The sequence below is a fragment of the Bemisia tabaci genome, chromosome 7, assembly GCF_918797505.1.
Source record: "Bemisia tabaci chromosome 7, PGI_BMITA_v3".
Classification (NCBI taxonomy): Eukaryota; Metazoa; Arthropoda; class Insecta; order Hemiptera; family Aleyrodidae; genus Bemisia; species Bemisia tabaci.
Window position 1 is genome coordinate 39,899,785 of NC_092799.1, and position 25,068 is coordinate 39,924,852.

The following is a 25,068-nucleotide window of genomic DNA, read 5'->3' on the forward strand; positions in this document are numbered from 1 at the left end:
TTGCCGCAGTTACAGTTTTTAAAATGAGAATGCCAAGATTTCTCTGCATCAGTTTTGGCTTTGGTAGTCTTTTAACTGCCAAATTACAAAATTACTGGAGAAAGAAGATTCATTTAAGCTTCACTGTAAGTGTAATTTATTCCTCTATCCACAGAAGCTTTTTCCGTATTACTCTGATCACTGTGAAAGAGCTGTATTCATTTGTATTTAATTCAGTCATCCTGTTTTCTCTTATTTTAGTCCAATGAGGGAAAGGAGAATGTCCCCAACGATGTTAACAGCATGTCCAGCTCACGCCAGGTTATCGACCACAAAGATGACGCAGTTGCTACCTCCGGAAAGATGTCGACTAATCAAACTGTAACGGTTGGAAATCAACCAGTCGTCAAGGATGGCAATGATTTTAGGCAACTGACTCAGCTGGGTGACAAGGCCAGTTTCATCCATAAGGATCGTGATCTTCGCAATGATCGTGGGCCTGATGGTCAATCTCATGCTCGCAACTTCACAAGGAATAATGAGCTCCCTCCGCGCTTCCAACAGAAACAAGGCAGCAGCGTTTCTCAAAAACCAAGCAGCAATTCGTACTATCAAAGATCCGAGCAGCGCTGGCAACCTCCTCAACATAATTTCCAAAGTAAGTGACTGTTCTTTCCTGCAGAATTTTACATGTTTGAAAGGAACAATGGGCCTGGTTAAGAGTTAAGTGCCACAAATTATTTGTTTGAGGAAAACATGTCAAAAGTTAAAAAATTACTGGTCAGCCCTTGATAGGAATGAACTTTAAACCCGTTTACAATCTTGTCACAAATGCAGGGGTGCCAAATTTTCCAAGCTTCCTTGTTTTCATGTCTCCGCCTGTTGGCTTTCCACAATTTCTCATTGGTTTTTCACAAAATTCCCCACCAATTTCAAAGAGAGGACCTTTTTCCTCTTCTTTCCTTCGATTATTGACTTCTGACCCTTAAAAATTTTTCCACATTTTCACACGCCCAAGCAGCTGTGTAAAGCTGAACACAATCCTAGCAACATGCGGATACTCTATGTTTCTTTTTTCCAAATGTAATCCAATTATATGGTCCATTTTCCTGCGGATGGTCCCAATTTAGATGGAGTTTGAAAATATTGGTACCTTTTTAAGCTTCCTACATTATTTTCTGATATGCCGAAGAGCAGCTGTAAATGGAATATTATCTGTCTTGTTTCAGACAAACCAGGTAGCATCAACATGAGCCTGAACCGTAGGCATAGAAATGACAGTGATCTATCAGACCGTTCGCGTGATGATGACCGCCGAGATCTGAAAGATCGTGAGAGTAGATTTCGCAACGGTCCTTCGCGGGATGGCAGGTTTGTGGATGATTTCAGAGGAGGCTTTAGTCGTGACATCGGTCGCGACATTCGCGATAGTCGTGATTTGCGCGACAGAGACAGAGATCCACGTGACAACCGTGATCTGAGAGATTTGCGGGACAGAGATCTCCGTGACATTCGCGATAGGGACTTGCGGGAGAGTCGAGACAGCCGTGAGAGCCGCGATAGCCGTGACGGTCGCGACCATGACTACGACTACGATCATAAAATGTAAGTTTTAGTTCATTGTGGATTTCCTAATTATCTATTATTTTTCTCCATTTTTGTTGGTATCAGAGATCTCTCATTTGAATTTCCTCTCATCAGATATTACCACAGTATTTCACCTTATTATGTTGTCCTAACAGAACTGGTGTTCATAGTTTAGACGTATACTTAAAATGCACAAGAAAGCTTTTTTCTTTCCAACCAATTTTTACACTTATAAATACTTGATTAATAAGGAATTGGAACACTATACATGAGTTTATTAAAGGCACTAGAGTACATTATGAAGGATAACAAACTCATAAAGGGTTCAAGCACCTACTCTGACGCAGTGACAACAAACCGCAGGGCATTTGCTTCCATTGAGTTTGATTTGTGAAGAAAATGTGTTGATAATCAGAAAATTTTTTGTAATGCCTGGTTTTTTCATATGCATGTACAAAAGCTTAGTAGGAGTATCCTCTTGGACATGTTTCTAAATTTTCCATTGTAACCAGTGGCATTTTGCACCCTTATCATTAAATTTTCCAGGCTTGTTCAAGAACAACAAGAACTTGAAAGCTAGTTTTTAATGTAGTGAAGAAGTCACAAAGTCAACAGAGATAATGATTTACAGTTTGAGTAAGTTTTGTTGCTCAGCTTATTATTCCCCAATAATATGGAATAGGAGTTGAACACAGAGTTACAAAAGATGCATTATCTTAAATATGCAGCCATAAAAACAACATCCTCCCTCTCCGCAAGAAAAATCATCTCTGTAATAAAGCTTTCAAATTTATTTCCAGGAATCGTGATGTTGATTATGACTCCTATGACCGTCCCCTAGAGCGAGATCGTGATGTTTCCAGAGAATTTGACTCTCTTAATAAGTACGCTGATGACCGCAAAGAGTACCCCAGGCAATACGTGAGTTCTTATTTTTTTCATTCCTTTGTCATTATTAACAATTCCTAATCTTCTTGCGATTCCTCTTCTTGCATTCACTCTCCTTTTTTTTCTCTTTGGTTTCTTCTCACACCTTTTGTGTCGGAAGAAATTCCACCAATTAAATAAGTGTAATTACAATATCTATTATTTTATACACATTGAAATGGTCTTAGCTGAATTTTTTTCATGCTGTGTTTCACTAATTAAATTTATGAGGTTTTTGATTTTTTAAGTGGTTCTTGAAAGTTTACCAACTCATAAATAATTTTTTGATAGAAGGGTAAATGAAAAATGCATTCCAAAGTTCAAAACACCAATCTATGAAACTTTCAACTTTCAACCTATTTCTTGAAAAATATGTAGGGTTTTAGATATTTCTGTCAAACATTATTCGCCAATCCACAAGTATCTTATCGACAAATTGCTGTTAAACTGCCTGCATAAAATAAGGTGCCACATATCTCTTCAAAATCTTATCCTCCCAATATTTTCGAAGTCTCCTTTTTCTTCTTTTTTCACTATTACATCTATAATCTAAGATAAAATATTGTAAAGACTAAATTGAAACATTATCAGAAATCATTTGCTAGATTTATTATTTTGATTCTGTCTGCACAAATTTGCAACTCAGTTTGAACATAGTTTAATAATTATTAAAAGATTATTCATCCTATACTTCAATTGTCAGATGGAATCGTGAAAGAAAAGTATGTAATGGTCAGAAATTATCAGAGAAACTGGCAAATGGGAACAGACCATTGATCAAAAGGGAGGTGGCACAGATTGAACTTCATTAAGCAGGGGGACTAGTGGAAGGCACTCTTCAGGAGAAAATGAGGTGGGGGGGGGGATCTCAACCCCCTCTCTCCTGAGTGGTTGTAAGGCTCACAATTGCCTGAGCCAATTCAGACTAGAGGGATCAATTTCTAAATCAGTGTCCGCAGCTTAGAAGGATTTTATGTTCCAGGATCGGTATGATGACAGAGAAAACAGTCGGAGCAGTAACTGTGATTGGAGAGAAAGGAGCCATAGCCCTGATCGTGACGAAAAGTGGAACGAAAGGGGCGAGAGAGATCGTGATCGAGAGCGGGAGAATGAGCGAGAAAGAGAAAGAGAGCGAGAACGTGAAAGGGAGCGGGAACGTGAAAGAGAGCGTGAACGCTACCGTGAGAGAGAGCGGGAACGAGAAAAGGAAAAAGAAAGAGACATTGATGATAAAAGAGAAGAATGTCCGCCTCCTTCTAGACCCGACTCAAGGGACAGTCGGATGTCTCGCGACTCAAGGGGCTCCCACGATGAAAAGTAAGTTCCCGAATTATAATTTTGTGTCCAAAAATTCCCAAGGTTTTTCACCTGTGAGTAATCAAAGCTTTAAATGGTGCTCAAAGATCATCTATTTTGCCACAGCCCAAAGCAACAACTTGCACATCGGCAATACTCGCTAATATGTACCAAAGTCATGTTTCAAGATATGATTTTGGTTTTCAGTCAGCATTTAATCTGAAAATTAATTCATCCTGTGAGAGCTCAATTAAAGCTCCCACTGAAACCATTTCATTTGAGTCATCCTCTTTCACTAAAAATTGCCATTATTTTATTCTATTATGATCTTAAAACAAAATACTTCTGGGTAAATGCAACTAGCATAGAAGTTGACAAAGGTAGATCTCAATACTAACTTGTGACTTCATAACCTTAAACCAGATTCACCGAATAACAAGTATTACAGTGTTGTAAGTGAGGGCTGAGAAGCTTGGAGAGAAAATTAAGGAATTATTTGAGAATTACAGAATTTCCATTAAAAGTTTCAGACCTTCTCTGTAAATCCTATTAGATAGAGTTCTTAATTGAATGGGGACGTGCGAAAATCGCTAATGTCCGATTTTCCAGTTTGCAGTTTTTTTGAGTTGATAATACTTTTCGGACTTGGATGCAACCATGAAAGTGACATTAATACTCGTCCCCGAGTTACCTCAATCCCAAAACGAGTCCTTTCATCACTTTTATGGTTGTATCAACTCTTTTAAAGGGTTGTCAACTCCAAGAAACTGGAGACTGGAAAAATGGACCTTAGTGGTCTTCGCACATCCCGATTCACTTAACTGCAGTATAACCTTAATATTATGAAGATTACCATTAGTCCTGTCAAAATTCCTCTTGTATTTTTCTTTCAACTTTATGTTGCGACATTCCTTAATTCAATATAACAGTGAGCTTGTTGTCTAGCAACAGAAGAAAAAGCCTTGTTTTGTGTAAAACTTCAGGATTTTTCCAGATCCTATCTCCTGTTTGTGATGTTGGGATTTGGATGCGGTACTGTCACTTGTATTAAATTGCATGTGTTAGGCGTCAGGGAGATACTGACCTATAACCATGAATCGCAACAAACAAACGGTTGTTTTGCTTGGAACACAGCAAAAATTTGTAATGCCGAGAGATGAAAGTATCATCCTCTGAAAGTTTCCAGCAGTCCTCCTGTGCTCATCAACCGAGAAAAACTCTTGGTTGTTAAAATGATGCTATTTCAGAATTAAAAGGAAGAAATGTAAGGCTTGATTCTTGAAACATGGTTGTGCACAAACAGCTAGCTCCATAAGTTTTCTGGGAAATAAGTCATAGGGTTGATTCAAAAGTCTCTCAAAGGGAAAAAAGGTTCCAAGAGATTTGTTTAAATAGATAATGTAAATTTTCAAAAGTTATGTATGACACATGAGTGATGAAAGTGTATGGCTGGCATAGTTGTAACTCCTTAACAATGGCCAGCGGAAGGTGGTAACCTGCTATCCCATATTTTCCTCACAAATGTCACTACCTTCTGCCTTCTTCATATTAGCACAAGGTGCCCTGGAGGTTGTTTTCACAGGAATTGACTTAATCTGTCTCTGTCATGAAGTAACTAAAATTTTGAATGTGTTTTATTGCAGATTGAGCTTTGAACCTGTTCTGAACCGTGATCGTGACTATTCAGAGATGGGTTTTGATCAAGAAGATCATCAAAGGGAACGTAAGGTGTCTTACCCGATGAGAGATCGAGAGTTTCAGCGGGAAGAAAAACATTACGGCCAATCATGGCACTTGCCAGGCCCAATCACCAAGGATCGACTTGCCTCCTCAGAAATGAAAGCTGACACAAAGCGAAATTTAACGCAACTTGGAAGCCGATCCGACAAAAAGATGCCATTGAGCATGCAGGTAAGAACTCCTCTTACTCTCAAAAAAGCAACATGAGTTCTATTGCTGGAGGGCTCCTCCTAAAATGTCTTACTCTTTTGGCAGAATAGTACAGAGGCACATAATTTTGTGACACGCAGTTCGAAAGAGAAGAGAGTCGGAAGAACTAATTCTTATCAGATCAGTAATTGAATGTCCCTTACAAAATTGCCCATCTTTTTGTGTAAAAGCACAAAGAAAACGAATAAAGGCTCTCACTTGAATTTTGATAATCTGGGATAATAATGAGTCTTTTAAAATGAGGAGACTAGCACTGGTATGAGGTAATTGACAGAACTTTATTTCATCTATTGAATTTTTCTGCAAGAAACAAAGTCAGCAATTTAGTGAATAGCTTTACAGGCATTGTAAGATTGAGAGGACTGCTGCATGGGGCCGGGGCCTGCGCTGCCATTATGTTTTTATTGTTTAACTGCCTATTTAGTATGCTCCAAGAAGTCTGACTCATTTTGGCGGAAAATTGTTGGTCACTCGGTATTTTTTTCTGTTTCAATTGCCCATATTTCAATAATTTGTTTGATATCTGGACTCTTGGCGCTGAACTCTTTAACTACCCTGTTGTTACTTTCACCAACAGTCGCACCAGGAACGTAAAATTTCGAACAAATCTGAGGCGTGGAACCGTGATGCAGCTAATGATGGTCACAATGATAGTGCTTCTTTGATAATGAACACCAAGTCTGAGGAAATGATCTTCTCTGCTTCCTCACCTCCTGATGCCTCGAAGGATCATGGTGAATCTTGGGCTGATGCAGAGGAAGAAATCCGAAAGGAGACTGACAGCAAAAACAAGCAAGGTAGGTGTCATTAAAAGCTAATTTTTCTAGTTTTCTTTTTTCCATGATGAAAGGGTTAATCCCTACGGTTTTCATACTATTTTTCCCCTCTCATCAAGCTGTTCCGTCGTATTTTAGCATTCGTTAACTGAAAAAAAGGTGAGTAGCTGAGGGCTTATGGCGGTCTGGAAAACCGGGAAAGTCAGGGAATTTGTGACGACTGGAAAAAGTCGGAGAATTCGTGCGGAAAGTCAGAATCACTAGAACACGTCACTGATCCTCCAGCTATTCACTCTTTCTAGTCATTTTTAAGGTTTGCCATATTTCAACCAGCTACTCAAAGCCTTTTTCCATAATTTCATCTCTGAACAAAGAAATTTTGTCCTAAGTTCAGCGAAAGCCAGCATTTTTTTTTTTTTTTTTTTTTTTTTTTTTTTTTTAACAAAAAGTGGCAGGTTTGTTCAAAGGTCAGGGAAAGTCAGGGAATTAGAAAATTTTTGAGTCTTGAAAAAGCTGAACAGTCAAGGAAAGTCAAAGAATTTGAAGATGAAAAATCTTGGCAACCCTGTTAGCTCCATTTTTGCATCAATTCTTCCACAGCAAGGAGAGGCATGAGCAGTGTAGCCCATCTCGAAATATAGTTAACAATTCGCGTTACCAGCACTAATTCAGGTAAACATGGGTTGTCAAGTATGAGCCAGCAGCTAGTAAAAGGTACTTCTCCTCTCTAATTCTTAATTCCCCAATGTTTGAAATTATTTGCGGTCATTCCAAGCTTACAAGTTCTTAATTCTAGTATTAGTTGGAGGTTAACAGCACCTCTCTATCCCCTTGTCACCCTGTCCACGGACTCGTATCCTTCTTAATTGAAGGTTTAAAAGTTTATTTGTTCCTTGATGTTGTATCTGCGGTCAACTCATGAATATTATGAATTACTGTTCGTGTTCTCTCATAGTTGTAAATAGGCTGAAATATTTACTTGGAATTATTTGAATCACCCTTTTTCCTCTTCAGTCCTCATGTTCCCAGCCCTTCCTTTTTACAATTCGTTAATGGTGCTTGGATACTGTAGCTATTTATAATTCACTAATTTGCATTTGCTTCCTCATTATATGTAATGTTATGAGAAGGAACTCTGCGTTTGCGCAAGGACGAATCGTTGTCCTTTCCCCCCCTCACTTATTGAATCTGCCATGTAAATCAAAAAAAGTTTAAAGAAAAAAAATCAAGATCTGCATAAATACCTAGTTTTTCCAACCATCATCAGTGGTCTTTACGCCTCGGGAAAACATGGTGGATGTCAGTTGCCTGTATCGATGAATACTATGTCGCTTTCACCTTAGCCTCATCCAACAATAATGAATATAATGTGTACTGCTTGCTTTCTGTGCATTTTCGATGAGATGAAAGTCAAAAAGATGTATTCAGTTGCAGTGGTGTTCCAGGGCTGACTCTTGCGCAAATGCAGTTGGTGGAAGGTTATAGCTTTAATTGTTTGTTTTATTAATACTAGTGTGACTTTAAAATCATTCTATTCAATGTTATGTGGAGTGAAATACTGCTTGAAGACTTACCAGAAACTGCCTCTATCATTCAAATCTGATACACGTGATTCATTCTTGGTTTATCATGTGTATCTTAGAAATACAGCGATAACAGAACTACCAACAACTAAGTTCAAACAGTTTGTAGTTAGATGGGATTTCTAAGATTTGGTTTATACTGTGGAATTTAGAATTTTAATAATAAGGAATGTGCCTCATAAAGTACCAACTTGAAAAGTTCTCATTGATTTGATTCATTTAACTGTGCATCATGAGCCTCTCAAGTTGGCTTCTTATTATATTTTGCTGCTCATTTGTGATTAGAGTGAAAGTACTTTCAAATCTATCCATTTTAAAGTCAATTTTGGCATTGATCTAGGAAAACATCACCTTGCTGTAATTTTATTAAATCTCGATTTAAGTTCAAAAACTGCTGTGAATTGATTTTGAAAACCAAGGTCAATTATAACCAACTTGTATCTGAATCAATCCATCTGATCTACTCAATTGATCAGTCAAGTAGAATTTGTTGGTTTGTCATGCCAAAGTGCTCTGCTTTCAGAATAAATGGAAATTTGTTTATGTTAGCTCAAATCATAAGTCATCAACACAAGCAGAATGAATAATAAGAATGACACATTCTTGTCATAACAGTAGTAGGGTGGCCCTTAATTTTGAGTTATCGGAAATTTAAATTGGGGAACCCTGCAAATGGAACCATTTGAAGAGAAAATATCAGAAAAATAGTATACATGAGGGAAAAAAGATTTTTAAACGCACCTCAAAGAGCCTTAAGTTGCGAGCATGGCAAGCGAAGATGCGTTTTCCCGTCATTTTGCGAATTTATTTCCCCCCTTTAAAATGTTGCTACAGCTCTGAAATTTTTGGAGGTAACTTACTTTTCAGAGTCAACAAAAAAAATTACCTAATTCACCTCACCCATTTTAAAACGCCTCTTTCCCCCCTTCTAATTGGCCACATCGTGCGATTTTGTCGTTCATTTGAAACACTCTCCCGGCACGGCTTGCCTGAACGAGTTTAAAGTTTTTGAAAAGTCAACAAACTCTTCAGATTCTAGAAGTAGAGTATCTACTGAGTCATCTAAGCCAAAAATACAACAATTCTGTTCAGCTGCTGGAGAACAGTGGGTTTAATGGTATTTCAGGACTAAAATAGGCAAATTACCTGTATAAAGTTCCATTATATCATTGACAAGCAATTTCCTTGATAGTTATAATGCCTAAGTTTCTTAGATATGGTTGTTTAAAGTATTTGAACACTATTCCCACCAATCATAGGCAAACGGTAAATTTTGGAGGCCTAGAACTATCCCTCAGAGTGGAAAATTGCCACTAAGCTCTCCAAAAAATTTCCGGCTTTTCAGGCAGCCGATTTGGCCGTCGAAAGGAGTTTGAAATGGAAGCTGATAATGACCTAAAGCTCAGAGAAAAATTTCAAGATAAGCCTAGGAACGGTTTCCGAGTTACCGAGGGGGGGAGGGTAGCAATGGAACCAAAATCCCATCTAATATTTGCCATTGTCTTGTTGAATTAATGTTGCCATGGGCTTTTAGTCTTTGTACAAATATGTTCAGCATATTGATACCTCACTGTTTTTACACGCAGAATTGAAATTTTACGTCAAGGAGTCGATGTATTGATTTTTCCGATCCTTTACATTTTAATATCTCTAACATAAATCGATAATAGCGATTTTCAATCACAAAAAACCACCAATGTTCAGTGTAAAATTGATACAATGAATGGTTGCATCAACTCCTCAATGTAAAATTTCAATTCTACGTTTAAAAATAGCAAAGTATTGGCATGCCTAACATATTCGTACAACGACTAGAAGCCCATGGCAACATTAATTCACCAAGAAATTGGCAAATATTAGATGGGATTTTGGTTCCATTGCCGCCTCCCCCCCTTCCCCTCACGGTAACTCAGAAACCGTTCCTCCGCTCATCTTGAAATTTTTCTCTGAGCTGTAGGTCATTATAAGCTTCTATTTCAAACGCATTGACTGACCAAGCTGTAACTTTTCTTAATAAAACCTGTGCTAGGGTGAAGAGGAAGAAACTAATTGCTGAGGATCAATTACAACAAGTGAACGGAAAGTGGAAGAATTTCAAGTTCTCATACTGAACTGTCCGCTATTTAGGTGTTTCTGGGCAAGGACTAAACCAGTGGCCGATCATAAATTGAAATAGGGGAAGAAATCCTGAAAGAATTTACACTTTTTATCGCGTTTAAACATTGTGTGTAACTAAATCGGGCTGTTTTTTGTGATGTCTCATTTCTGTTACTCTGTCAGATCTTTTCCTGGGGTTTTTAATTTCAGTAATAAGAAAATTTGATTTTATGTTCTCTGGAAAACTCATCAATAGTGGTAGTTCTTCCTTGATTGCACTTTTAAAAAAAAGAAAAATAGATCAGATCCTTTAAATGTGTGCGTAGCAACATTTTAGGTGGGTGAAGCATAATGCCAAATCAACGGAAGTGGAGAGTTTGATAAAATCCACAAGTTTTGTCGATTTCAGAACCATCCTCCGCCCCCCCCCTTTTTTTTAAATTATAGATACATTGGCTCCCCTTTATTCTTTGTTTAATAATTCTATGAATTTTGAAAAATTGACATTGCGGCAAAGTTTTCCTCTCTATTTTTCTCTTTCCTCTTCTCTTTGTTTTAGATTTGAAGAATGAAAAAACAGGCTTTGAATCTAAAATGGTGAAAGATGAGCTTTTGCAAGAGAAGACGGATGAGAAGAAACATAAAGAATCAGAAAACGAAGAAAGGCATGATGGTAGGCTTGATAATGAGCATGAAAAGCACGATAGAGCTAATGACAGACATGATGAGAAACAAGATGATAGGAGAAATAGAGATGGGTCTCGACAAGCTTGGGGTGGCAGTGGTTACTCGGCTTACCGCGGCAGTTGGGGTAGCGGAATGCGAGGTGAACGATCGCTTCCGAGAGGTAGTAGAGGTGGCCAGTCAGGCCGACACCAAGTGTCCAGAACCCGCAACAACCAAGACTGGGGCCGCTACGACTCTGGTGTATCGAATGAAGATATTTCTGCCTCATCTGAGTCCATCAAAGAAGATCGACGAAGTGAAAAGAGGTAAGTTAATGGCCTATTAAAGTATTATGTATTCCAAAGATTCTCTTATTATCTGTCCAATAAAAATTTAGGGCTGGGCGAACATTTGAAAATCTTGAACTTTCGAATTTCAAACTTATGAACTTTTTCAAACAAATGGTTGTAAGTTGGAAAAATTCGCAAAATATCTCATGGGAATGCTTTACCACCAGATCTCTTATAACCTCAACGGTGCAAGAGGCACTGTGATGACAGGAACCTAACTCGAGGAAGGGCCGGAAATTTGAGCAATATAGTTGCAGTTCAATAATTGTATTCATTAGACACTAATTTAAACATCATAAAAAATTTTTGCTTTCAGTTGAATAACGAAGATGTGGTTCTGAACAAAAATAGGAAAAACTATTTTCTATTCTATTCAAATTTTGAATCTTTCTGTTAGGCGCTTCAAGGCCAAAAAATATTTGCCCAGCCCTATCCAAATTGCAATAAAAGTTTATCTTACAAGAACACAAAAGCGCATGTCCCCTCAGCAAAAAATAAACAAAAAAAGTGAAATCAAAAACCTTCTCAGCTCATCAGCTCAGCTCAGAATTTATTGTCTAGATTTCAATTGCTCTAATTTTGGACTCCTACGCTTTAGAATAAAGGGGGTGTGATGATAGTATGTAACTTCCCATTTTTTTCTCGTTTTGTTTTATGCATGCTGAGGGTTGCTGTTTTGATTGGCTGGCCGTTTACTTTTTAGGTACTGTTGCATTAGCACTGTACCCGCAGCATTCAGCGCTCATGACTAATTGATTAAATGTGCGGTTTTGTGAAAAAACCTTAAGAGCTTGTTATATATCCTGAATCATTATTGCAACACTAATTACGAACTAAACTGAATCCAAACTAATATTTTAAAGACCCACTAAAGACTTAAAAAAAAACTCACACTTGTAATCATTATTGATAGTGTCAAAGTTTCATTAATTTGTCTAGATATGAGTGGTCTGTTATTAAATTGAGATTTTCTGTAGGCAGGAGATTTTTTAGTTATGCACTAAAATATGAAATTAGAAAAAAATGTATCAAGGTTATCCCTTTTTCTCTAACCCAAATAACAGTCAATGTTAAAAGTTGACTCAATGCAATTGTATTGCAGCTTTTTTAATTCTCGATTCAAAAATATTTATAGGTATACTGTGCCAAAAAGCCTCAGTGCTTCCATCAGCGCAAGTTTGAAAACTAATACATTTTGATCTGCAGTAAGATAGGGCATGGAAGCAGGCTTATAGGATTCCCTCACAATTGTTTCCCCAATAGCCCTAAATTCTAAAAACCCTAAATTCTCATAATGATATCTGGTTTTGAGTAAGTGTTTATAGGCTCATCTTAAATTTCTTAATTCTTTGTTTTGATAGGCCTACAAAATCTGCTCCCAGAAAAAGTGAAAAAGAAGAAAGGAATCGTGATACTCGTCGATCAGATGAAAAAGGAAATTATCCTCCATCAGAAGTTCGTCGGCATGATAACCGCGATAGGATGGGTTTTCGAAATGATAACTTCCTTGGACGTGACATGCCAAGGAGAGGTCGTGGAGGAAGTTTCCGCCAGTCGAGTGGCACCGGCAGTCGAAGAATAGACAGTTACGGTCCCGTGCAAGGAAAAAGCTCCTTTGGAAGCCAACAGTCTCAATCAAATGAGGAAACTGATAGAAAGTCGCATGGTGACGAGAAAGAAGCTCTTAAAGATTCACCAAAGAATCAAGAAGTTGCAAATGATGACAAATCTAAACAAAAACAAGTACTGTCAGCTTCTAATTCAGGTAGGAACTAATTAATTTTAATGACACCATTAGCATGATTTTCTTTTAGCTCTTTTAGCTTGCCAAATTCTGCATGATTAATAATGTGTTACCCTTATACTTTTCTATTTTCCTTTATCTTGCTAGCACCAAATTATTATTGAACCTGTTTTTGTTATTTTTTGATATTTTGTTACTCATTTTTTTGGAAATACACTTTTGTCAGAACCGTTGATTTTTGTGTAATTTATTTAACTCCTGTATCAATATTATTTTTTATCCAGTTTGAAACCTCACAGTAGAAATCCAGTTTTACAAGTTGAGCAAATATTGGTTGTTATTATCATGTATCATCCCTTTGAGATAATCAATACCATCAATAATTAGATTTTCAATTGAGCAGAAGTATGTCAATAAAGCCAGAAGGTATGATCAGGAGTATAAAAACCTGATGAAACAGTTCATTAATCCAACTGTTTCGCAAATTTGACTTAATTTTTCTTGAAGTTGGTTTTGATAGTTAATTGTGTTTATATCATCTATGAGTTTTTTTTGCCTAACTTCACCAACCATTTTTTACTCTCTCATAACTGTTGTCGCTAGGAACCATTTATTTTAATTAGTTTTTTATTTATTTTCTGTACCGATTTTTTCTCTGTGTCTTACTTTCTCGCCAATGCTTTGCTCCTCCCTTTGTAACTTCTTAGAAATTAAGCGTATGTAAAGAAAAAATTGTAAGGCCTAGAATACCTCAACTGTTAATTTTCCTCTTAACCTCCCTACTCCTTAAATTTCTGTTACAAGTTTGCTCACCTATGCTGCTTAGCTTATCCTGTTTGTTTGGTTTTTCTTCTGTTTAAATGCTTTTTTTTTCTCTCCTCCTCCTCCTCCTCCTCCTCCTCCTCCTCCTCCTCCCCCCCCCCCCAAAAAAAAATCCACCACCGTTTACTCCTTTTTACATGAAATTTTCTTATGGTTTTCCTTACATGTCAAATAGATTGTACAAATGATAAGTGAATAGCAACTAAATTAATTTTTTTGCAACTTAGTTAATATCCCTCCCTGAATCCATCCTTTGACCTCTTCCTCCTCATTATTTCAGATGATGATTATTGTAAAAGCAATTCTTCAAAAGGTTAATCAATGAGTTTTCTGGGTACAAAGCTCCATTAAACTTGAGCGAGTTAGTTTTCCTGAACTGCCTTACTTAGCGAAGTAGGTGGTAGCAGCTATCTTAGATACACAGTTTCACATCTAGTAGTTGCTTCTAAGAGAAACTAGCACACCTGAACTACTGTAAACCCCTTTTTTGCAACTTATTATGCAATACTTTTTTTATGTGCATTTTATTTTCATGCATTTTTTTTTTTTTTGCATTTTTTTTGCAATTATTGCTTCGTCCAATTCTCTTGTTCAATTATTTGATGAGTGTATTTGCCTGATTTATGAATCATAGTGTCAAAATTTGCCCCGCGCATACTCACAATTCTCAACCAAAATTCTCAGCCTCTAGTAAAAAGCTTGAGACTTGCCAAGTTCCTCCACCAGAAACTGCTTCAAATTTCTTGCTGGACGTGAAATTCATGTTTGAAAACATTCTTCCGTGTTCCACTCCTTAACCTGTTGAAGAAGGTGCAGTTGAAGTTTGCAAAGCCTAATTAATAGCTCAGAAGTAGACCTTGGTTCTTTGGAAACGTTCTCACCTCTCATCTTTTGATGTTATATGGACTTCTGCCCAGATATGTAAATGTCTTAAAATTCTATGAGAGCAATGAATTTTAAGTAGAGGCAAAATTCCCTCTGTTGAAATGCTGGCTATGGAAGAGAGGGCAAAGAGTTGTAAGCTAGGTCTTGCCGGATTATTCTTCATTAATGAGAGTTCTGTATCCTAAGAAGCTGAGATTAATCTCATCTGACCAATTTTCCCAGCGCAGTGGTCTGCCTCCGTGTTTCTTGATAGTTAGACACTCAGTCTTCCCCTTCAACCCTTTTTTTTCTTTCCTCTAATCATAATTGAATTGAATACCTAAAATTCTACGAAAGAGAATTTTATCTTGTTTTTCGAACACTTGGACTAGAGAAGTATGTCCTCTGGGCTCTTTAATTTTTGGTTGCATATTTTTAACCTCAATTCATTGGAACTATTCACTCCACAGGCTTTGATCCTTTGATATGTCGACAGTATTAGCGATAGAATTCCTATAACTCTAAATTATAATATTACAGTCATATTCTCAATTGTTTACTCCTAGCATTCTAATTGATCTGCCATTTTGATGTGTCCTTCAAAATTGGAGGCCAAAGTAAAATGAAGACACCTCTGAAAACTGAAATACCTAAATGATGTTAGGTTAACTGGTTACGAGACTTCCTGACCGGAAGTCTTTGCTTTACAGCGTCCTCAATTCTGTTCGGTGTTCTTGAACAGGCTTCATCCACACGAGCACGGTTTATGGAAGTTCATGCGGACTTGTTCCCGGAACTTAGTATAACTCTGTCTTAACTTATTCAGCTGAACTCCAGTTTGTTGAACTGATACGCAGAAAGTTCCGCAAGCTGCGCCTGTGTGAACAAGACGCTATAGCTATAAAATTTTTAATTTCTCTGAACACATTGTTTAAGTACATAATTTTTCAAAAATTTTCTGAATAATTTCTTGCACCAAATCCATCAATAATAACTTATTCTGGAATCCTCATGATTCCAACTTTGACAAGTACCTTTTTTTGAGACCAAATTAAACAGGTGACCATCCTTCTTCACGCTTTCTCTCTGTGAAGTTACATTGCCCCATCTAAAATTGTAATGGTAATTCTGGAATATTTTCACTGAAATTTCCTCTATAGTGACCTCGTTAGTTTATTAGGTAACTGAGATTCATTCTATACCTGTTGAGTGGATTTTATGTTATATATTGCGAGCCAGTGTGATTCCAGTGTAAAAACATACATTTTGAATGTAAGGAAAAAGAGAAGGTGATGGCGGTTTCAGTTTGCTATTCCCTGACGTAGGTGGGTACAATATAGGATCAATACTCCTGCGAAAGCCGAAATTTGAAGTATGGAAAATGAACTGTAGTGTCTATTTTTTCTCAGTAATTTTTCACACTTTTCGCCACACTTTATGACTTTTCCGTAAGCTTTACCATTCTTAAAAAAACTTATGACAAAAATATTTATACCCACTTCGCCATCAACCTCTCCAAGATGCCGGCAATTTGAACTCATTTTTTTTCTCTCTACATATTGTGAATTTCCCTTTCCTGTCTTCGAAAACATCTTAATTGCAGTTTTTTTATTATTATCATTATATGAAACCATGCCAATATTGTTTATGGTCTGTTTACTAGTCTTTGTCCTTGCCTCTTTTTTTAAAACTTGGACATTTTCTCCTCTTCTTTCAGTTTATTGAAAGAATTCGAATCTAATTAAAGAAAAATAATCAATCTGTCCTAATGATAAATTGCAAGCAGTGAGTTTCAACTGAAGAACCTTATTTTTACTCTGCAAATTGATTAAAGGTTACATATGCAATTTTGGGTGCTTTCTTTCATTTTGAACCTTATTTGTGGTACAGTGCTTGTTGTAATTTCGGAACAAGTCTAATCATATGAACCAAGGTATTTGCGAATCGGATCTTTTCCCTTGCATTCTGTCCTTGAAAAACTAAAGTCCATCAACAAATGCCCTCTTTGTGTTTTATGATACATAAAACATCTAACCCCTTTTATTTTCTCTCTGTTTCAGGTGATAAAGCTGCTTCAAGATGGCGAGACGAAGAGCAGAAAAGAAGTCAGAATGAGCGCAGACGAAAGAGGTCTAAAACTAACAGCAGCAAAAACAAACCGTCTGGGCCTTCGCAGTCCAGCAATGATGTTGGGAGTGAAGAGGTATGGGAATCAGCTAGTGAGACTAGCGATCCAGAGGCCAGAGAAAAGAATAGGGAAAATCAGAACAAGAGGAACTCTGAATATAGGTCTTCGCAAAAAGAAGGGAGACAGCAGTACTCAGGTTTTTCCAGGTAAGATCTGCTATCTTTACCTATCTAAGGGTCTTAAGTCCATAATTCAATAATCAATAGTTCAGATATTACCTTGAATTGGATGGAACGGATTTTTCAGGTATCTGGAATACAAGAATAAATTCAATGATAGTCCAAGAGATTACGGAGACTGGGGAAAGTCAGGGAAAGGGAAGGAATTCAGGGGACACGTTCGGGAATTTTGCCAGCAGTGCACCTACTTGGTACCTCCAAGTGTTGCTGCTCGAGAAAGCATGAACAACACTCATTAGTTTTTCTTAATTTCAATTTCTGGACGTCGGAAGCTGAGGTAGCACTTGCCCTTTTTTCAAGAGTCACGCGCAGTTCAGCTAGTCTCTTTTCATCCATCTGCTCACTCTATGACTCTTCTAATCGCTCGTCTAGGTTTTTTTTTTTCAATCATTGATCAAGGAGATGGAGGAAAAATTGATGTACTTTATGCCTTTCTATCCAGTTGAAATTGAAAATCTAGAAAAAAGTGCTGTATTTAAGATGACCTAACACTTTATTCCCCTTCATTACATTAGTGTCCATTTGAAATCCGATTTATTTGCTCTTTTTCTCTAGGAATGAAAAGAGAGGTGGTGAACGTGACGGAGATCGTGAGCAGCGTGAACCGCGCGATCAGGGAGAACCTCGTGAGCAACGAGGACCTCGCGAGCAACGAGGACCTCGTGAGCAGCGTCCACCTCGTGAGCAGCGAGAACCTCGTGAGCAACGAGAACCTCGTGAGCAGCGAGAACCTCGTGAACAGGGAGAACCCCGTGAGCAACGAGGACCTCGCGAGCAGAGAGAACCTCGTGATCGGCGGGAGCCTCGAGGTGATCGCATTGGAGGTAGCAGCTATGATAATCGCAACTCCAGAGCAGGTGGTCGAGGAGGGCCAGCTGCCAACAAACAGGCAACAGATTCTGGCAAAGAGAAGGGTGACGAATCTAAAATAGACGATTCTAAAAAGCCTAGTGGAGCCTCCAACCATTCATCTGCTCCGAAAGATAAAGGTCTGTTTTGTCCCATTTATTATTACTTCTAATAGAATTACTTTCATTTGAAGTATGAATCTACATGCTCTTTGGTGATCCTGAGATTTGATCCTTGCCGAGAGTTCGAAAGCGAGATGCTGTGTAGTCAACTGCGTTGTTCAGAATGAAGTCATTAGTGATTTGATGGTATATTAATATGCCATAGAGGCGAGAATTGTCCCGCAAACTTGGTACAATCTTCGATGCGAAAACTGCCCAACTGCAAAGCTTACAAACGTTCATATTGTGCCACTTAAGGACCAAAAAGTCTAATTTCTTGGCTACAGATCTCTCTTCAAAAAATGAATTTTATGCACCTTAAACAACAATCATTCCATTCACCAAACATCTTTGGCTATACGAACCGAAAGAGTCGAAAACAAACGAAACTAACGGAAAAAAAAAAAAAAACCGAGGTAACAAACTGTGAGCTAATTAAATGAGAAAACAGAGAAGAATCGGAAAATTAAAAAACTCAAACTCACAAAAAGAATCGGAAAATTAAAAAACTCAAACTCACAAAATAAAATTAAAAAGCCTTTTAAAAAGGCTTTTTAATTTTATTTTGTGAGTTTGAGTTTTTTAATTTTCCGATTCTTCTCTGTTTTCTCATCTTTGGCTATATTCAGTTACTATTTTGCCAGAATTTTTTTATCACATGTATATATTCAGAGTTGGGCACTGTTTCAAGCAGGCTACTCATTTAAACTCATCAGGAGTTCTCATTGAACCTCATAGTGAGTCTAAACAGTTGTTAAATGCGCGTGTGTCGTGTCTTCTTATTGTGACATGATATAATTTTCACAGGTGGAAAACCATCACGGTGGCAGGATGAAGAAAAGAGGCCTCGAGGTGAAAGAGGAGGAGAACGTGGAGAAAGAGGCGGAGAACGAGGAGAAAGAGGTGGAGAACGAGGGGAAAGAGGGGAGCGAGGAGAAGGTGCTGGAAGGAAGCAGCGTCTCAAAGCAAATGCACCCAAGTAAGTTTTCAATATTTACTTCGGTCAAGTAGTTAAATGAATCAAAATACTGATCAAGATTTCTTATGTGTTGAACCACAATTTGAATATTTTCTCCCTCTTCTGTTTGAATAAGTTGTCCAAAGATTTTGTTGAAGTTCAAATCCTTGCTCACATCTCAGAAGAAGTCCCTGTACAGAATTTCAAAATATTAGACAAACAACACTTCTGTCGTTTGTGATTAGCATCTGCGTGTTGTCTGGTATTAGTATCCCTGATGTCCGAAAATCACTTAATTCTAGCATCAGCTAATCTATGAGTTTACATGATTGGCGAAAATTTTTTTGCATGTCATCAGACCTTTTTCACATGTTTATGCTTTGTGCATTAAGTGTCACTGAACACATCCAGGATCAAGATTTTTCATAGATTTTGTTCAATTTTCCTCCCCACCCTTGAATCATTGTTATTTTTTTCAGGGGCGAAAGGAATGACAGGAGTGATCGAAATGATAGGAATGATAAAGGCGACAGGCATGACAAACGTGTCGGTGGTGGCTCTGGTGGTTTCGGAGACCGGTCCTCAAGAGAGAATGGCAGATCGGGTGCACCTCGCAACAAGCAAGGAGATGGAGGAAAAGATAAACATGACGATAACAAGGCGGATGAATCTAAGAAGTCTGGCCTTGGGTCGAACCAATCATCAGTATTAAAAGAAAAAAGTAAGCTCATTCATTAAATCTTGAAGTAGTCTTCTTCTTCTACTAACGACTAGGGCATGGCCCTGTTTGTCAAGCCTTCGGGTGCCGAGCACAAAATATTAAAAATATAATAATTATCTGTAAAGATTCGTCAAGTCAATAAAACAAATAGCAACAGGAACATTCAATCATAAGTAGTGTTTCCTCAAATTATTTGACACTAGCAGCAGATTTGAACAATCGTTTGTAATGAAAGTCATTCTTCATGAAATCGGTACCTTAGAGTCCCTGCTGCTGAAATCTTATCATCCGTCCACCTGGTTGTTTTCTTTAGTGCTGGCACTAATTGCATGATAGTTGTTGTACAAGAGTGGATCTGTCTTATGTTTTTGTGTTGAAGCTAAATGTAGACATAAAAATGGCTGACCGTCCAAATTACCTCTGAAGTCGGCTAACTTATTTGGCATGAATGCAAGTAGAATTTCATGTTGTCCTATCAATCATTTGTACTTGACTCATCCAAAAATCTTTGTGTAGAAGCATTCAGTAGCAAATAAAAACTTCAGATCTAGAATAAGGAACATAAATTTTATGAGAATTGCATGAAATGAAGAAAATATAACTTAACTGTACTTTTACGATTTGGTTTTGCAGAAGCAGTCCCGCAGGGTCCACCTGCAGTCAATGCATGGGATAAGCCCATCACAGCTTCCCTTCGTGCATCTCCTCCTACAAACCCAGCTGTTGTTTCCGCTCAGCAGAAACTGATTGCACCGCTTGAAGCCAGGTAAGCTATGATCTAGGATTTCTAGCATTCGACTGCACTATTAGTGTTTATGTGAGATTCAAGGTGGTTGAAATAATTTATTATCATTACACACAACATCACCGGTAACTCACTTATGGAAACTCTTTACTAGGACTCTAATTTTGGATCTTTCTTCCACTTGAGAAAGTATTTAAATATTTTTTTTTAAAGCTCAGAAATGGTTTCCTAGCTGAAAGTTACTGTAAAAACAGCTATTTTCTAGGTATCACTGTATCATTAGGGTGGCCCTTATTTTCGACTTTTCGGAAATTTAAAGTGCGGAACCCTGCAAATGGTTCCTTTTGGTGAGGAAATAACGGGGAAAAAATGAAAATGAAGAAAAAAAATTTTTAAATGGCGCCTCAAAGAGCCTAAAGTTGCGAGCGTGGCGTGCGAAGTCGCGTTTTTCCGTCATTTCGCGAATTTTTTTCTCCCCAATTAAATGTTGCTACGGCTTTAAAATTTTCTTAAATGGCACATTATTTAGTGTACTTTACGAGAAAAATCACAAAATTTACCGCGCCACTTTTAAAATGCCCCCTTTCCCCCTCCAAAGTTGCCACATCGTGCGATTTCGTCGATTGTTCGTAACATTCTCCCAGCACGGTTTGCCGGAACGAGTTTAAATTTTTTGAAGAGTCAATAGCAAAAATTCTTCAGATTCTAGAAGTAGAGTGTCTACCGAGTCATCTAAGCCAAAAGAAAACGATTCTGTTCAGCTGCTGGAAAACAAAGTCGATTTAAAGGTATATCGGGGCTGACATAGGCAAATTACCGGTGTAAAGTTCCGTTCTATTATTGAAAAGAAACGTCCTTCATACTTAAAATGCCTGAAGGTTTCTCAGATATTGTTGTTTAAAGTACTCGAACACTAATACCACCAACTTCAGGCATATCGTAAATGTTGGTGGCCTAAAACTACCCCCCAGAGCTGAAGATTGCTTAAATTTTAATTCCATGAAGCTCTCCAAAAAATGACCGGTTTTTTGGGCAGTCAATAATCAGGCCGCCGAACGGAGTTTAAAATGGAAGCTTAAAATGACCTAAAGCTCACAGAAAAATTTCAAGATAAGGTAAGGACGGAGACAAGGAACAGTTTTCGAGTTATCGGGTTACTTGGGGGGGGGGGGGGGGGCAGGGGGGCCAATGGGACAAAAATCCAATCTAATATTTGCTGTTATCTTGTTAAAATGATGTTGCCATGGGCTTCTCATCGTTTTGCAAATGTGTTCAACATATCGATACTTCATTATTTTAACACGTATAATTGAAATTCTATGTCAAGGAGTCTATGTTTTGATTCGTTATATCAATTTTACACCAAAAATCGGTGGTTTTCCGGGATTCAAATTCGCTATCATCGATTTACGTAAGAGATAGTAATCCGTATGAGATCAGAAAAATCGTAACCCGGTAACTCGGAAACCGTTCCTTCGCTCATCTTGAAATTTTTCTGTGAGCTTAAGGTCATTTTAAGCTTCCATTTCAAACTCCGTTCGGCGGCCTAATTGACTGCCCAAAAAACCGGTCATTTTTTGGAGAGCTTCATGGAATTAAAATTTAAGCACTCTTCAGCTCTGAGGGGTAGTTTTAGGCCACCAAAATTTACGATATGCCTGAAGTTGGTGGTATTAGTATTCGAGTACTTTAAACAACAATATCTGAGAAACCTTCAGGCATTTTAAGTATGAAGGACGTTTCTTTTCAATAATAGAACGGAACTTTACACCGGTAATTTTCCTATGTCAGCCCCGATATACCTTTAAATCGACTTTAACTGGTGAAAAAAAAACCTCTTGAACCAATGCCGCATTGCATTGACTTAAGAGTGCAGTTTCTTGTCGCCGGATTTAAGAGTCTTGAATTCTTGTTTCAAGCGGATATTGCATTGATTCATGCGGATTTTGCATTGAAACAAGAGTCCAGACTCTTAAATCCGGCGACAAGAAACGGTGCAGTTTCTTGTCGCCGGATTGTCTTGAACCAAGAGGTATTTTTTTCACCAGTTTTGTTTTCCAGCAGCTGAACAGAATCGTTTTCTTTTTGGCTTAGATGACTCGGTAGACACTCTACTTCTAGAATCTGAAGAATTTTTGCTATTGACTCTTCAAAAAATTTAAACTCGTTCCGGCAAACCGTGCTGGGAGAATGTTACGAACAATCGACGAAATCGCACGATGAGGCAACTTTGGAGGGGGAAAGGGGGCATTTTAAAAGTGGCGCGGTAAATTTTGTTATTTTTCTCGTAAAGAACTCTAAAGAATGTGCTACTTCAGAAAATTTCAAAGCCGTGGGAACAATTCAAAGGTAGAAAAAAGACACACCGTGCGGGGAGATTGTTAGGGAAAATCGCACGATGGGGCCACTTTGGAGGGAGAGAGGGGGCATTTTAAAAGTGGCGTGGTAAATTTTGTGATTTTTCTCGTAAAGTACACTAAATAATGTGCCATTTTAGAAAATTTCAAAGCCGTAGCAACATTTAAAAGGGGAGAAAAAAATTCGCGAAATGACGGAAAAACGCGACTTCGCACGCCACGCTCGCAACTTTAGGCTCTTTGAGGCGCCATTTAAAAATTTTTTTTCTTCATTTTCATTTTTTCCCCGTTATTTCCTCACCAAAGGGAACCATTTGCAGGGTTCCGCACTTTAAATTTCCGAAAAGTCGAAAATAAGGGCCACCCTACTGTATCATTCAAGAATCTCATTCATTTTTTAGCTTTGTGCTAATGTTCTTTTCATTAAATTTCGTATTTAAAATAGTTTCTGTCAATTTTATCATATTTTTAGTTTTTTTTTTTGGAAATCGAGCTAAAAATTGAGGCAAGAGAGTTTTGTTGCGAAAATAGTGTATCTTGATTTAAGGAAAATCAAGATTCGTAAGGAGGAGGGGGGGTCCCTGCATATCATGGAAATGGTCAAATGTTCTGTCTAGCCAAGAAACTCACAATGACTGCTATCATGAGTGTCACACTAAGGTGTTATCAGAATAAAGGATGAGAATAGTGGCTGTGACATATTTTGGAAGAGCAGATCAGGTGAGAGTAGCAGAGAGAAAAATTCACCAGCCATTGAGTGGAATTTCACATTTTTGCAAATAAACAAAATTATTATTTTTGATGTGGATAGTGTTTGAAATTTTTCTCATCGAATTAAACTTTCTCTTCCCTGCAGCGCTAATGATGCTGGCCTGCATGAGCATTCGCAACACAATCAGTCAAGTAATAGTCCTAGAAGTAGCCCAGGTGGTGAAAAGGTGCTTAACAAGGTAACTTATTTTATCTAATCTTCTCCAATGCCTAATTATCTCAATCAGTAGTAGTTACTAAAAATATGCGCTCAGTAACTACAGTAAAAAAATTTTCTTCAACGTTTCCCTCGCAAACTGTTGCAATTTCTTTGAAATTATAATTTCAGGGTAAGGAAAGTCTTGAAATCTTTTCTCTTATTTCAGGCATTGTCTCCATGGGCAGTTGGGGGGGATTTATCGTAGTGCTAGATTGTACAAAAGAAACTTAAGTGATTTTTTGCCCTTACGGTCACCACTAGGCGATTCTAGCTACATGAAAACAATTACCAAGCAGTGAACAAACAATTTAAAATGGAGGTAGGAGAAGATAGGGTATCATTGAATGATACGTAGAAGTGACCGAATGGGAATAAAAATTAACAATTGAGTGAACAACATAATTACATGAAATTTGCTTTCGCTTCTTCTATCAGCTGCTCTTGGAAAAGTGATGAATATTGAGTAGGTCCGTATTTGTTGCTTCTTCGTTGGTGCATCTTTTTGCGGTGACAAATTGCCGAAGTATGTCCTGTCAAGACGAGACTGAACATGGTCTTATGTAAAACACAGTTTCGGTATAAGAACAACCTCTGTTGACAATACGGTCTCAGACGTTGTGGAACGCCATGAAAAAGTGTAATAGTATTGCTTGCTCTAACAATAAGCAGTGAACAAGTGCTTCATTACCTGAAAGGCACTATCATCACTCTCATGAATTCAAGGAAAGCAAAAACATAAAGTAAGAATCATCCGATCTGCTGGAAATCTTGAAATTTTAATTTTATAACAAATCTAGGAATCAGGACCCAGCTTAGAATTTTAAAATTTGAGATTTCTGGCCAATTTAAGAGACTGATGTAGACATTAAGAATCAATTAACTTAAAAAATTGGTCCTATCAGTTCTACCGTTTCTCATTGATGGAGGCAAATTTTTAAAATAAGGCCTGCTGCATATTATACAGTGAAACCTCAATTTGATAATTTTTCTGCATAATGACAATTTTTGTCGGTCTTGTGTCCAAATATCTGTATGAATAACGTATTTTATTTGGTTTTTGGAGCACTGATTATCTTTATCTTCAATTTTTATATTATTCTCCAGGTGGTTGAGAACTCTGATCTCGATGGTGCCTCTCCACCAGTCCAAACGGTCATTTTCGAAAATACGAATTATAAGTCTGCTCCAACAGACATTGCTATGAAAGCGAAGTACAATAACCACCTTAAAAATCAGAAAATTGAAGCTAAAGGAAGAGGTAAGTGTTTTTTTCACTCCTTTCATCTCTGTGTGTACTTC

At 37.7% G+C, this 25,068-nt stretch overlaps 1 protein-coding gene across 5 annotated transcripts in view; it reads left to right on the forward strand.

Moving 5' to 3' along the window:
* The window catches only part of LOC109032968 (uncharacterized), a 52,918-nt gene that overhangs the window by 11,750 nt on the left and 16,100 nt on the right, over nt 1-25,068 (forward strand). For 4 of the 5 annotated variants that reach the window (XM_072302587.1, XM_072302591.1, XM_072302589.1 and 1 more), the window contains exons 7-21: nt 241-637; nt 1,209-1,584; nt 2,367-2,487; nt 3,476-3,810; nt 5,433-5,700; nt 6,317-6,536; nt 10,755-11,187; nt 12,573-12,976; nt 16,702-16,975; nt 17,564-17,997; nt 18,826-18,997; nt 19,456-19,697; nt 20,331-20,463; nt 23,656-23,749; nt 24,874-25,027. In XM_072302587.1, the coding sequence (XP_072158688.1) occupies nt 241-637; nt 1,209-1,584; nt 2,367-2,487; nt 3,476-3,810; nt 5,433-5,700; nt 6,317-6,536; nt 10,755-11,187; nt 12,573-12,976; nt 16,702-16,975; nt 17,564-17,997; nt 18,826-18,997; nt 19,456-19,697; nt 20,331-20,463; nt 23,656-23,749; nt 24,874-25,027 (4,057 nt within the window). The remainder of the gene's footprint in view (nt 1-240; nt 638-1,208; nt 1,585-2,366; nt 2,488-3,475; nt 3,811-5,432; nt 5,701-6,316; nt 6,537-10,754; nt 11,188-12,572; nt 12,977-16,701; nt 16,976-17,563; nt 17,998-18,825; nt 18,998-19,455; nt 19,698-20,330; nt 20,464-23,655; nt 23,750-24,873; nt 25,028-25,068) is intronic. The other variant, XM_072302592.1, reaches the window with a different exon arrangement.